Here is a 15,009-nt window from a genome sequence, read left to right as displayed (position 1 = left end):
CGACGATTGGATTCGGTAAAACTATTCACTATCTATATTGAAGACATTTTGAAGGAAGAAATTGATTATAGTTTCCTTAATTATTTTGTTCAAGTTAAAAATTACCATGAAGAAATGGATGACAACTTTCTTAATTATTATATTTCTTCATGAGTAATCTTCAACTAGGACAAAGAAAATTATCATTCATTTATTTCTTCAAAATACATTCAACATAGTGAATAGTGCTATTCAAATCAATCTTTTCATAAAAACGAAGCCATATTCTTCAATAGTTCAATTTATGGTTTACAAGTCAAACTACTTGCTAGCTAGCTTTGCATGCGAATTGCGATTAATAATTCTCGGATGATGAAAGCTAGCACAAATATGGGCCCAGTTCTGGGAAATTGAGATGATCAATGGAGGTTGTATATAAAGGAGAACTAATGAAAATGATTTGAAAATTTTAAGTTTTAACGATAAGGACAAAATAAAGGGTAAAGTGAATAGTACCATGATCGACTTTTTAGTGTAAAAATGTGGTTTTTCGTTAAAGTGAATAGTACCGGGAGCTTTTCGTTAAAATACCCTTAATAATGCTTGTGTTCGGAGAACCTATGATTATCCATTAACATATATTCGAGGTACGAATGTAATAATCGGAATTGTTCATTCTCTTTATCATCATTTAAATACTGCAAAAATTCAATCTAGATATCATTTAGCCATCTATATATATCAAACCAACCAACAAATTTTTTTATAACAAATAGCATCCTCATGATGAACCGTCTACAAATGAATGACTAAAAGATCTATAAATTAATTTTTTTTTTTATAGAGATCATCTTTAAATGATGATTAAAAAAAATTCTAATTACAAAGTTTGTACGTTAAAAATACATTATCCTATATATAATTCTAACCCATTTTACTAGTGTATACTCAAAATACAATGTGTAACCTAGCTAATAATTAAGTGAAGCTTTGTCAGAATTGCACATGATGTGATTAAATTTGATGACACTGTTCGACATGTTGCTTAGCCAAGCACACCTAAATGGTGGAATGGTTTAAAAAAAAAAAAAAAGGGTTAGGTACACTCTCACAAACACATTTCATGATCAAATGCATGGTGGCCTCACGTAAGGCTGGCTTAATCACATTCACATTCACATTTACAATCGGATAAATTCGCAGAGTAATGTTTTCTTCACATTCACATATACAATCGGATACGTTCGTAGAGTAGTGTTTTTTTTTGTCAGACTTTCACTTTTAAAGTAGAAAGCTGCTTCTATATAAGTTCAATATGTAATGTTTTCTGGTTAGATTTGTGTGCTTGACACCCGCACGTGCACGCACGCGCGCGCGCACACACACATATATATGTATATGTATATGATATATTATCATACTGTGAATCTAAATCAAGTAAGAATCAACCTGAACAACTATTCATCTTATTCATAGTCGGATAACACATGCATGATCTCATACATTCTCGGTCACAATACACATCTTATATATGTCTGATAAGAGAACATTGTACCAAATTTGTAAAACTTCCTTCATTTCATTGCAATTTATGATAGGGAATGTCAACGCTTATTGCCGCACAAGAGCACAACACAAAGCTTGCCAGGTTTCATATGCATCCTGATATATGATGAGCTCATTGAACTGCCAGAGTCTGCCCAAATGTGCAAAAATTGAGATCGGCATTCAGGTGACCTAAATATATTGTATAAGGGTTTTGACTTTCTTCCTTCATGTTATAGATACAGAGAGAGGCGCAGAGTCTTTGGAGGAGGATTCTCTACCCTCCTATTAGAGAATCTTGCTCCCAGTTTTTGATCGTTCATTGATTATACAGCATTGAAAGTGAGAGGGTCAAACCTGTGAGTGAAGAATCCCACAATATTGTTTGTACTACTATCCATACTCTCTTCTGCTCTAGGAGGGGGCTCTGCAGAATCTGAGAGGATAAAGATAAAGCTAGATAAGCAAAAAAGAGTCTCACAAGCTAAAAACAAAGAGAGGTTGGGGTATTACCCAACCCTAACCAAAAAGACCCACATGAAGAACCCCATTTTCCTCATTTAAGTTCAAGACTTATAATTTCATTATAAGAATGGAAAGCCTAAACTATGAGAAATTCTGTTGTAATCTGTCATGTGAGGATAGAGATACGTATGTAAAGATATGTTCCTAGTTAGAGCAACTCCACCCATGGAGCCTTCCCCCCTAGCAATCCACTATTGAATCCACCCTTTTGAACAGTAACTGCCTCAAATGAATAGTAACTGTCATTAATGAACAGTAATTGCCATTTGCATCTCCACCCTTGGAGCCCTCCCCCCAGGCAATAAGCAATAAAATATTAGTTTTTTTTGTTTGTTTAAATAATACAAAATAAAATTATTTGTAATTTCGGATAAGATTTTTTAAATCGTTCTCGTTGCGCCACGTGTCATTTTATAAAAACAAACAAATATTTAGCGATGGATTTCGATAAGATTTTTATCCAATGTCATCGTGCCACGTGTCGTTATTTTTTGAAAATCTTTGACGATAGATTTTGATCAGATTTTAACTCGTTCAAAATTACGCCACGTGTCATTATCCGAAAAGATAATTATTGGAGATCGATTTCAATAAGATTTTTATCCAATGTCATCGTGCCATGTGTCGTTATCTTTTGAGAATCTTTGACGATAGATTTTGATCAGATTTTAACTCGTTCAAAATTGCGCCACGTGTCATTATCCGAAAATATAATTATTGGAGATCGATTTCGATAAGATTTTTATCCAATACGATCGTGCCACGTGTCATTATCTTTTCAAAATCTTTGAGGATAGATTTCGATTAGATTTTTAACGAATGACGGCATGCCACGTGGCCTCATCTACAATCCGATCCTTTTCTGAATCGTCCATATAATCCACCATCCATCCTCACAAATCTCACACCAATTTTCTCAACATCTCTATCTCATTATTCATAATTTCTGCTTCTTCTTCACCATCCATCCTTAGAATGTCTTATTCTTCATCAAGGATGATGTGGGAAATCGATCAGCAAGAGGAGGAATTGTTTAACCAATCTAAAGGAATGTTCAACCTTCAGATAGCCGAAAATGAGATGGAAGAGGATGAGGAGCGTAGAAGGAGAGATGATGAAACAAGAATGGCCAGAGCCTCACATTCCCGTCGAGTCATCCAGACTGTTGCTCAGATATGCAGGCCCAACCGTTCAAGAAACCTTGATAGAAGCAGGCAACGACGGGGTGAAGAGCTGTTGGACGATTACTTTGTCCATAACAGTGCATTTCCTGATACGTACTTCAGACGCCGTTTTAGAATGGAACGACATTTGTTCAACAGAATCATGACTGATGTTTGCAATCATGATTCTTACCTTGTGCAAAAGAAGGATGCTTGTGGTGTTATGGGTCTCCTGCCTGAGCAAAAAATCACTGCTGCGTTGCGGATGCTTGCGTATGGAGCATCTGCAGACCAAGTGGATGAGATAACGAGGATGGGGAAATCAACCATTCTTGAGGCCCTGATGAGGTTTTGCGGAGCAGTTGAATCTTTGTACACCGCAGAGTACCTCCGAAAACCTACTCACGTGGACTTGCAAAGGCTTCTGAAGAAGGGCGAGATGCGAGGTTTTCCTGGGATGATAGGAAGCATCGATTGAAGCCTTCTTACCTAGAGGCCTAATTGGATAACGGGTCGACCCCGACGCTTGTTCAGGAATGGGCGTTTCAGGCACTTCTTCTCCATCTTCTTCATCAACATGGGAGCCATGATCAGGTGTAGAGTGTGGAGGGGTGCTGTGTACAAAGGTGCTGTGTAGAGGGATGTTGTTCATGCATACTTCTGGACCAACAGGCACAACTTTGAATTTAGGACAATCTTTAACAATATTCCAACATTCCCACTGGGTGAATGATTTGTTTCTTGATTTGATTTTGGCACCATACCATGCTTGTGCTTGAAGTTGCTACAAATGAATAATATTGAAATTATTAGGTAACAAATAAATAATACAAACAAATGAATAATAATGAAATTATTAGGTAACAAATAAATAATACAAACAAATAATAATAATGAAATTATTAGGTAACAAATAAATAATACAAACAAATAATAATAATGAAATTATTAGGTAACAAATAAATAATACAAACAAATAATAATAATGAAATTATTAGGTAACAAATAAATAATACAAACAAATAATAATAATGAAATTATTAGGTCACAAATAAATAATACAAACAAATAAATAATACAAACGAATAATAATAATGAAATTATTAGGTAACAAATAAATAATACAAACAAATAATACTAATGAAATTATTAGGTCACAAATAAATAATACAAACAAATAATAATAATGAAATTAGGTCACAAATAAATATTGCAAACAAATAATAATAATGAAATTAGGTAACAAATAAATGAAACAAACAAATAATTATAATCAAATTAGGTAACTTTTCTTAATTTTAAAACTATTTTTTCTTTATTTATAAAGCATATTAATATCGACCGTTGATCTCAGATCGAACGGTTGATATTAAATCAAATTTTTTTTTTTTTTTACCGTTGAGATCCAACGGTCCAAATGAAGGAGCCGTTGAGATCGAACGGACCGTGGGAAGCCATGTGGCTTCCCAACGGTAACTGTGAAAAGCTGTAAAGCTGCCTGTTTTTCTGAAAAGCTGTCGGGCGACGCGCCCCCACACGCGAGTGGGGTGCACGCGCCTGACAGAAAAAATTAAAAAATGGGCTTGGAGCTCGGGCTCCGGAGCTGTCACAAATTGACAGGCCCCCTGCTCGGGCCTTCTCTACGAGCTCGGGCCCCTTGTGGCTGGACCCAGTTGACAGGCCCTCAGGCCTTTTGTTCTCGCCTGTCCCCCGGCCAATTGACATGGCTGGAAGTGCTCTTACAGTGCATGCAAGAATCCGCTAAGTTAGGGTGACTCATTTTCAACCCACTATTGACCCATTTAAAACACCATTGGTGACTTATTATATTCAGCAGACACAATCAGTGTGCTTCTCTGCATTTGAGTTCAAATTTTGTTTCTTTTCCTTTTAACAATTTTTATGCAATGAAGATGTAATAGTGAGTGGTACGAAAAATAAACGATTGTCTGTGGGTGACGGTGACTTTTTTTATATTTGCAATATAATTATCATTGTTTGATTTTGTTCCTGGTCTCTCTCCTCTTATGCTATACAGTTCCTCAACTAATCCCATTAAATTTTCCTCTTCATTCAATGCTCTTAAATTAAATCTCATCTTCCATTTCCAGTAAAATTAGGTGTGTAAATGTGTGTGCTTCCTTGTGTGTGCATGAGAGAGAGAATTGCATCTTAATTTGCTAGAGCCACTGGTTTTCTAGAGAGGGAAAGAGAGGTTTTGAGCTAGCTAGCTTTAAAAAAGTTCAACGACCTCTGAAAACATTTATGGCGCCTTTGCTGTGCTGTGTAGCTTAATTTTTAGTGAGAGAAAATACAGAGAGCAATGTCAAGGACCAGTCTGTCCTCAATAAATTGCTCACCTATAAATCTCTCTCTATAATACTCAATTTTGCACCTCCATATCTTCTGCTTCCTCTCTCTCTACTTCTTCTCTACTTCCTCATCAAATCACCACCTTATAATCTTCATCTATCAATGTTATTATTCCTCTCTACCCATTTTTTAATTAGATCCATCAAACCTCAAAGTCCCCTCCTTTTCTCAATCAAATCCCTCAAACATTTCATATCCATCAAAATCCCTACCTGGGTTTTTCTCCAAGGTACGTTTTACAGTAGCTTCTTCCGCTTCTTCACAATAATTCATACCGAGAAAGCAACTTTCCCTTCAGTGATTGAGTGCGGTTTTTGCATTGCTGTTTTTTTGGGTTTGGTTCACGTGGCAGACAAGTAAAATATGGAGATTGCGACGGCGTTGCTGGTTTTAACAGCCATCACGGCTTACCTCCTTTGGTTAACCTTCATCTCACGGTCGCTGAAGGGTCCACGTGTCTGGGCGTTACTGGGTAGTCTCCCGGGGCTCATTGAAAACTCGGACCGGTTGCACGACTGGATCTACGACAACCTACGCGCCTGCGGCGGCACGTACCAAACCTGCATCTGCGCCATCCCCTTCCTCGCCAAAAAGCAAGGCCTCGTGACCGTCACGTGCGACCCGAAGAATCTGGAGCACATACTCAAGACCCGGTTCGACAACTACCCCAAGGGCCCCACCTGGCAATCAGTGTTTCACGAGTTGTTGGGGGAGGGCATCTTCAACTCGGATGGCGACACGTGGCTGTTTCAGAGGAAGACGGCCGCACTTGAGTTCACCACCCGGACGCTGCGCCAAGCCATGGCTCGGTGGGTCAGCCGAGCCATCAAGCTCAGGTTCTGCCCGATTCTCAAGTCGGCTGAGCTCCAAGCTAAACCGGTTGATCTCCAAGACCTGTTACTTCGGCTCACTTTTGATAACATATGTGGCTTGGCTTTCGGGAAGGATCCGGAGACTTGTGCCCCGGGTTTTCCTGACAACGGCTTTGCCATGGCCTTCGACCAAGCCACCGAAGCCTCGCTGCAGCGGTTTATCCTGCCAGAGGTGTTGTGGAAGCTGAAAAAGTGGCTTGGGCTTGGAATGGAAGTCACATTGAGCCGAAGCCTTGTGCATATTGAGGAGTATTTATCCGATGTGATTGCATCCCGTAAGCTCGAGTTGCTGAGTCAGCAAAAAGATGGGAACCCACACGATGATATGTTGTCAAGGTTCATGAAGAAAAAAGAGAACTACTCGGACACTTTTCTCCAACAAGTGGCGCTCAATTTCATCCTAGCTGGACGTGACACATCATCAGCTGCGCTAAGCTGGTTCTTTTGGTTGATCACTCTAAACCCAATGATTGAAGACAAAATTCTGCGTGAAATTTGCACCGTTCTGATCGAGACACGTGGCGATGATATGGCAAGTTGGTTGGACGAGCCGTTGGAATTTGAGGAAATTGACCGATTGATATACCTCAAGGCAGCATTGTGCGAGAGCCTTAGGTTGTACCCTTCCGTACCCGAGGACTCAAAGCATGTGGTGTGCGACGACGTTTTGCCGGATGGCACATTTGTCCCCGCCGGATCATCGGTGACATACTCCATATACGCAACGGGGCGGATGAAATCGACGTGGGGAGACGATTGTCTAGAGTTTCTCCCGGAGAGGTGGCTATCTCCCGATGGTAAGAAGTTCATAATGCATGACTCAAATAAATTTGTGGCCTTCAACGCCGGTCCAAGAATATGTCTGGGGAAGGACTTGGCTTACTTGCAAATGAAGTCAGTAACCGCGTCGGTTTTGCTCCACCACCGTCTCACGGTGGTGCCGGGCCACAAGGTGGAGCAAAAGATGTCGTTAACGTTGTTCATGAAATATGGACTCATGGTGAATGTGCACAAAAGGGATCTGGGGGCAATTTTATCAAGCATTAAAAAGGAGATGACGACGGAGGGACAATTGCAAGGGGAAGAGCAAGAGTGTGTGGCCGTTGAATGTAACGGTGACAGTGGTGGTGGAGCGGTGGTCGGGGTGGCTTAAGAAGTTTAATTTTTTGGGTGGTGTATTTATGGAGTGGTGGAACCTATGAGAAATGAAAGGGATAGCTTTCCCTTGTAAGCAAAAAGCTTTGCAAATTTTTATTTCCATTTAATATTCTTTATGTCGATCTTGTTTGTTCAGATTTTATAAATTGCTTTTATCAAATTATTATTTTTACTCAATTTGATTTTCTGCTTCTTCAATTATATATGATCTATGAAGATGTGAGTAAGAATAATTAGTCAACGCAATGTGCTCGATCTCTTACGTCTAAGTTCGAACTTCACATCCAGTAAATTAGAGTAGCTTAGAGTATATCACTTTATTAAGAAAATTTTTATTTGATTAACCATTTGATCTTATGGCAACTTTTTGATACATGCATTATTATGTATAATCAACCGTTTAGGTAAACGTTATTTATTCTAATCACTTGAGTTACAAGCCCTGAGCCTTGAGCTTATGGTAATTATGGTAATTACAACAATTACAAAGAGAGATAAGGTGAATAAAAATTGAACAATGCTTGGCTACTCAAGGATAAGTAAGAACTCATATTCAAAACTTTCCATGTTCGAATTACAAAGGTTTATTCTTATGATCAAAACCTTTTATATTATAAATCACTCTATAAAGATCATATCTGCAAACAATGAATTAAAACTAAAGTTATTTAGTCAATCTATTGTAGCAAATACATAGATGATTTGTATTGTTTTTACCAATTCCGTTCATCTGTCTTTATACAGTTCAATGACTAAACAACCTTAATTTAATTGATTTTTTTGCAGAGGCGAAATAAAATGATTTATAATATGAACGGTTATGATACAAGCATAAAGTTCTCTGGATCGACAACGAATAGTTTTGTGTAGGAACTCCTGCTCATTCTTTAAGTAGCAAGTGTTCTTAAAAATTTCTATGCAAGGTATAAGGGTGGGGTCTATTCTTATCTATAATCCAATGTATGTGGTTCTTATATTCCATCAACTTGAATGTAGCTGATGGATGGAAATGCCTGGCCCTACTTACATTGCATAAAGAATGTCTACCAGCTCCAGAAAAAAAGGCCTACATATGTTTCTTGTTCTTTCTTCTTCTGATTAATCTGTGAACTATAATTAGAAAAGAAATTAACGGCTAAACAAAATTCCGATCACCGATTGAATCGGTGATGTGAGCAGCATTGCTGTTGCCTGTGAATCGAACTGCGGAGAATTTCAGTAAGAAAGAACTCGGGTGGATGACATACTATTACCATTGTATGGGCAAAAGAAAAAGGTTCATGGGGGTCTCAAGCCCACCCAGAAAGGGCCTCAGAGGTTGTTACGAAAACAATGATGGCGGTATTTAAAAACCTAGAGAACTTAGCCGGATTTTCCCTTGTGACGCGTTGCTTCCATCTTGTCATAGTTCCGTTCCTTGTGTTCTTGCATTTCTCTAGTCGAGGATTTTCTCTCCAGTTGAAAACAAGTTCCAGATTAATGTGCCAATGATGTACAATACAACAGAGACCTTGAATACATCATCCCAAGAACCTGCAGAATCGAAGTTCAAGTGCTCAATACAAAACTGGAAACTGGAACTTGAGCGGAAAAAGCGTATTCAGAAAAGAGGTTGAGGGAAGCATTTGATTGTACCTCGTTGGAGTATGTACCCTGTTGCAGCTGTACCGAAAACACCAGCAAGAACTCCTGCTGTGTTTGAGAGTCCCAGCAATACTCCCTGTAATTGTATTTATAAGTTTGATCATACAGGATTCAGACAATTTGATTACTTGTTTAGTTCTTTCGTATGGGATTGAAAGCACAAAGAACACTGTTAATTTAATAGAGTAAAAATTGATCACAAAAAATTGTTAACACAAAATTCCAAGGTGGAGAAACTGCGTCAAGTAGCCATAGATTTTATAACTTTGTAAGATAGCAACTCACAGCATAGCGAGGTCCAATGTCTTGGTGGTTGGAGTAGAGACCGGATTGTGAGAATGCATCAGATCCCTGTCAATAAGAAAGAACGCGTGAACAGATAATCCTAGGAGTAATACTTACCAACTAGTTTTTACCTGACTGCATGCCATGCATAGTACTGCCATTGTGGGTGTCTTGACACGGCTCAGCAGTGTAAGGGAAAAGGCTGGTCCCAGAAACCCAATTGATTGCATGATCTGCAATGAAAAACGGATTTGTAGATATCTTAAGGAACATAAAGCAGGAGAGCCAGCTCCTGAACCACTTTTAATACTTCAAGAAGTTTAGTCCTTACCTTACGAACTGTTGTTACAGAAAAACCTTTGCTGACAAGTGTATCTGCAATCCAGCCTCCTATATTTGCAAAAACAGCCATCGTCAACCATGGCAAGACACAGAGGAGCCCGGATTCAGTGAGGTTGAATTTCAAAACCTGTAGTATGTAAAAGGAATTTAGTGACTCAACAATTTATTTGGGATTGAAATTTAATCTGCTTCTGGGTCAAAATTTTTGATTTGCATGCGGTTAGTTTTTGTGTGAGACATTACTTTATTTTCTGCATCGAAAGATTGCATGGAGCTATTATCTTTTCCCATACATGTGAGTGCCTGTATGCTCAATTTTGGAGGAATCAATTCCGTACCTGATTGTAGTATGTAGGCATCCATGTCAATAGAATAAAGGTTCCCCAATTGTGGCAAAAGTGGCAGACTATAAGAGCCCAAACAGGTGTTTTTGATAATATTAGCTTCCAAGGAATGACCTTAACAGGCTCCTTAGATGTGTTTCCAGTTCCACCCATGATAAGTTCTTTTTCCTCTGCGCTAAGCTCCGGATCTTCTTTTGGTGTGCTATATGCCTAACGATACAACAATAAAGATGATCTGGAGTTAAATTTAATGGATCAACATCCAAAATGCTGCTCAAATCAGTTCATTCGTATATTTCATACATATCATGTCTAATTCCGAGTATATTTTCATGGTGTAAGGAGAAGATCACCAGTTATGTACGACGAATGGGCATGAGAAACAATTAGTGTAAATCATTTCATATTTCAAAAGACAAGTGACCTTAATAACAATAATTCTGTACACTTATACTTTTAAAAATGAAGATTCAGTACTCAGTAGCAGTTCATTCACACAATCCCGTAAATGAAAGGAAAAAAGACATCACCCCCCGAGCAATCAAAACAAGTCTATCCAACAAACTTTCATCAAATACCATTGTGAGTCAAAGAATACATTAAACACTACAATTGCATATCACATCGGACTTTTCTATCTAAATGAAAGCATTACCGGATATTGCACAGCTCAAACAAGAACATATTAACGGTCTGGAGATGTGATAATATTTATTTATCTTCTTTTGAAATAGTCTATCTTAAATCAAGAGTAGACAAGGTAATTCAAGTATTTCAAATGTTGAGGGAAGCAAGAACATACTTTATTCAGCCATAATGCCAACCAGATACTACCAAGAGAGCCAAATGAGTAAAACACGGACGGCCATTTGAACTTCTGGATTAGAATCGGAGAAACGGCCAACCCAGTGACAGAACCAAGGTACATGCCAGTATATACTAGTGAAAGTGCTCTGCTTCTCTCAGACACTGGAATCCACTTAGAGAGTATATTATTCATAGCAGGCATAGCGACACCCTGTGAAACGAACAAGGAATATCTGTTCAGCAATGAGAACCCTTAGTTGAATACCAAGAGAAAAATCCTATTTCAGAAGGGAAGCTGAGATACAATTAAATATCAAATGAGAAAAAATTTAAATAATTATACATAAAACCTGAAGGAAAACTTCTGCGTGCTAAACTAGAAAAGTGAAATGGGACAATTGGTGTCCAAATTAACTTGTCATACAAATAAAAGTCCTTCATTCTTTTACAAGTTTTAAGGGGTAATCATTTTAGGTTATTTATTTTACTCCTGTTTTGTTTCTTAAGCTGAATGATTTGTTCCAAGCCAATTTCTAAAGGAAAAGTAAGTGTCAAGTGTCAACTAATACACTGCAGAATCGGAGTAAAATAGGATTAGAGATCCAATGCAAAGCGCTAGAAAGACGAACCTCACCAATCCCCATGAAAGCACGCATGATAAGCAAAAAAGGGAGGCTGATTTTTGCTGCAATAGGTGTCAAAATTGTCGCTACTGACCACCATATCACTCCAAAACCCAATACACGCTTTCCACCAATTTTATCTGCCAAAATGCCTCCAAGAATCTATAAACAAGAGCAATCATAAAATTAATACGATCATGCAGGAGAACTGAGAGTAGAAGTTACAACTTATATATGCTATATCATATATGTATCTTGAACAACAAATATATGCTATTCTTAATAAAACAGTATCCTCTAGACCATAGAAGGACACAACCATGATTAGATGCCCACTAATGCGTGCTTAGGAGATTGAGAATGAAGGTGTGCTAAGGAGATTGAGAATGAAGGTCTGCTTAGGAGATTGAGAATGAAAATGTAGTTTATTTTTGAGTAATGCACATACATTAGTAAACTTAGTCAAACCTGAGTAAGCAGGTAACCCCAGAAAAAAGAGGACTGAATCAAGCCGACTGTTGCACTATTCCAGTTGAATTCCTGTGCCATGGGAAGTATTGCAATGCTCATGTTTACCTACAATATAAAAATTTTACACTGTTGTTAGCTGATTGAGATGTATCACATTAAAAAACCAATACATTAAAAACATATTTTCGAATTGTGCAATGCTTTTGTTTACAGATGATGTAACATCAAGGTTACTACGATATAGGAAATACTTTTATCTTGATGAGAATTGCCTTGGTAGCTTAAGACATCTTGTAACTAATTATACAAGAATATATGTTGTCAAGAAAGAGGCTATATATGTGTGTCTATATATCTTGAACCTTTCAAACAACACATATGCACAATGATGCAAAACAGAAAAATACTCACACGATCCATGTTGCACAATAGGAATGCTGTAAAACAAAGGAGTACAATCACCCAGCGCTTGGGAATCTCCCACCAAGAAGGTACTTTACGCACATTTCCAGCTGCCAAAATAGCTTCACCTGACCCCTCTATTGATGTGAGTGAGTCCACCTCTGATTCTGTTATGTCATTATCCTCCGACTTGTAATAAGCACAGGTCCTGTTAACCTTAGCATGTTCATACTTATGATATTTCCAGTAATCAAGCTTATCCAGCTTTCTTGATTGAATACAACTTCTAAAAGAGTGATTCGAAGAAAGATAGCTTTTACATCTTCCTCTAAGTATTTGTTTAGTAATGGTGCTCTGAGACCTTATACCAGATTGCAAAGACATTAGATATGGGTTATCGCCTTCATCACGCACCCTACCTGTTGCCTTCAGAACGTTTGTATCTGAAGAATCAATTGCATGCGGATAAGGGCTGTACGAGTATCCAGATATAGAACCACTAGCCCTGGGAGTACATAAAGTTGGGTAAACTGTTTTCCCCTGATAATACAGACGCTCTCCCTTGTGATGCACAATGGCGTGGTTTGTTTGACATACCTTTCCTGCCAATATCAAAGAGTCATAAAGTAACAATGTAACCACCTCTGAAGCATCAAAATGTCAACAGTATCAGCAATCCTAAATTGTCCCATATCTATTTGTAGTCTCCTGGTATATAATTTGTCCAAATTTTGTTGAGCCAAATTAAGCAGGTCCTTAATGAACTTAGCAAGACAAAATTATTCCCAAATTTGCTCAGTGGTTTAGCGAAAAAGGTAGTTTCTTGCTTAGTGCTTGCGTGCACATATTCATACACACATGCACGCATAAATGTACATATCCATGTCTGTGTGAAAACAAGAAACCCATCCGAATTTATTGGCGAAAAATTTACATGCACCGAAAACCGCGAATTGTATTGAATTGTTGAATTCAATAGTAGAATCCAATTAAAGAATAATACTTGCGTTCCCTCATGGGGAATGCACAATCCCACTTTTTGCATATAACCATCATAAAAAAAACCATTCAATTTCTTTATCTTCATTTGAAGATCATCCCTAAAAAAAATTATTCCAATCGGAGATTGTTTAGTTATCAATATATTTGGATGACTAAATGTTTTTCGATTCGAGAGATTGTCTATAGGGAATCAGGGATGATCTTCAAATAAAGCTTAAGAAGTTGAACGGTTCCGATTACAAAATTCATAGGGAGCACATAGGTTATTCGAAAGAGGTGGGTTATGTGCATTCTCCCATTGGGGGAACACAAGTATTATCCTCAATTAAATTACTACATTCCCATCAAAATTCATCACAAAAATCAATAATTTGCTACTGAAAATCTATGAACATATCCAAATTATCCACACAGAATGTAAGGCGGAAGAAGCAACATGCAACCAGATTAAACCGTTCACCTCACAAAATTGGAAAATTCAAACAATACAACAATCAAATTCAACCGCATGCATGCAATTATTCCACTGCAAACAAGCAAGAATTCACAAATGCAACCAAAAATAAAAATACTGAAACAAAATAAAAAATAAAAACCATAGAACAAGGTAGTAAAGCAAGCTACCATACCTGAACCGATAAAAGAACCGAAATTTCGGTTCGATATCAAACCTCCGATCGCCATTGAATATATCTCCAACCAAAAGCAAGCTATAATCTCAGTGACTCAACAGTTTTTAACTCCAACAAAATATTTACTCCATTCCAGAACTCAGAGAGTCCAAAAACCAGAAAGCTTAGAGGCAGTGACTGCGAGGGACGAATCGATGCGTCGCCGTTTTGGAGCTCTCTCTGTGTGCCTCGTTGCTTCTCCGTCGTTTTCACTCTCCCCCAACGCTCGAGAGGATAACCAGGGGCTTTTTTCTCATACAAACATTTTATGCAAGATTTTTTCTGATTTTTATTTTTATTTTTTATTATTTAAACAAGCGGGAAAAATTGGGTGGGCGTTGCACTCGAAGGAAGATGGGTCGACAGGCTGACACGTGGCCCATCTTTCTCGTGAAGGGGAAGGGAAGGGATGAGGACAAAGTTATCCAAATACCCCTCCATGCAAGTTGGATATCCAGTGGGATTTAGATGGGTGAAAGGATAATTAGAGTGAAGGAGTATGGGTATTTTTGAGAATTGAGTTAAAAAATCTGGATCCTCAAGAACCAACCGAGCAATCGGCCACTCACGATTATGCAAAATTTATACTTTCGTTATTTATTTATTGTGTTTATTTTTGTTTAAATTTTCTCGCCGCATAATTTAGCCGACGTGGAATATTCGTATACGTACCCAAGGAATACGTGGAAAGTGGGGATGGTAATGTAACGTCGGTTTGGAGTCTTATTAGGCCTAATGTTAAAACAGATTAAATTTTGTAAATAAAATGATGGGAACGTTGATGATTGGATTATTATTTAAGT

General features: G+C 37.9%; 2 protein-coding genes across 3 annotated transcripts; one reads left to right on the top strand and one right to left on the bottom strand.

The window, feature by feature from the left end:
* Positions 1 to 5,071: 5,071 nt before the first annotated feature.
* Positions 5,072 to 7,792, top strand: LOC103404945 (cytochrome P450 86A8). Its single transcript, XM_070817902.1, has one exon. The coding sequence runs from the start codon at positions 5,949 to 5,951 to the stop codon at positions 7,608 to 7,610; it is 1,662 nt and encodes a 553-aa protein (XP_070674003.1). The 5' UTR covers positions 5,072 to 5,948; the 3' UTR covers positions 7,611 to 7,792.
* A 1,036-nt stretch (positions 7,793 to 8,828) lies between these two features.
* LOC103405038 (ascorbate transporter, chloroplastic) lies at positions 8,829 to 14,509 on the bottom strand. 2 transcript variants are annotated; one of them, XM_008344042.4, is made up of 11 exons: positions 14,165 to 14,509; positions 12,543 to 13,135; positions 12,129 to 12,236; positions 11,667 to 11,822; positions 11,033 to 11,248; positions 10,225 to 10,440; positions 9,876 to 10,013; positions 9,676 to 9,777; positions 9,545 to 9,610; positions 9,251 to 9,335; positions 8,829 to 9,148 (listed from the first exon to the last, which is right to left on the bottom strand). In XM_008344042.4, exons 1-11 carry the CDS (start codon positions 14,217 to 14,219, stop codon positions 9,051 to 9,053), a joined length of 1,833 nt encoding a protein of 610 aa, XP_008342264.2. In that variant the 5' UTR covers positions 14,220 to 14,509; the 3' UTR covers positions 8,829 to 9,050. The 2 variants fall into 2 exon arrangements, with proteins under 2 accessions (XP_008342264.2, XP_070674000.1); XM_070817899.1 differs by lacking the exon at positions 12,543 to 13,135 and having other exon boundaries at positions 14,165 to 14,446.
* Between the last annotated feature and the right edge of the window lie 500 nt (positions 14,510 to 15,009).

The sequence above is a fragment of the Malus domestica genome, chromosome 01 (genome assembly GCF_042453785.1).
Source record: "Malus domestica chromosome 01, GDT2T_hap1".
Lineage (NCBI taxonomy): Eukaryota > Viridiplantae > Streptophyta > Magnoliopsida > Rosales > Rosaceae > Malus > Malus domestica.
The sequence above is the reverse complement of the archived record's forward strand: the minus strand, read 5'-3'. Positions and strand labels throughout refer to the sequence as shown.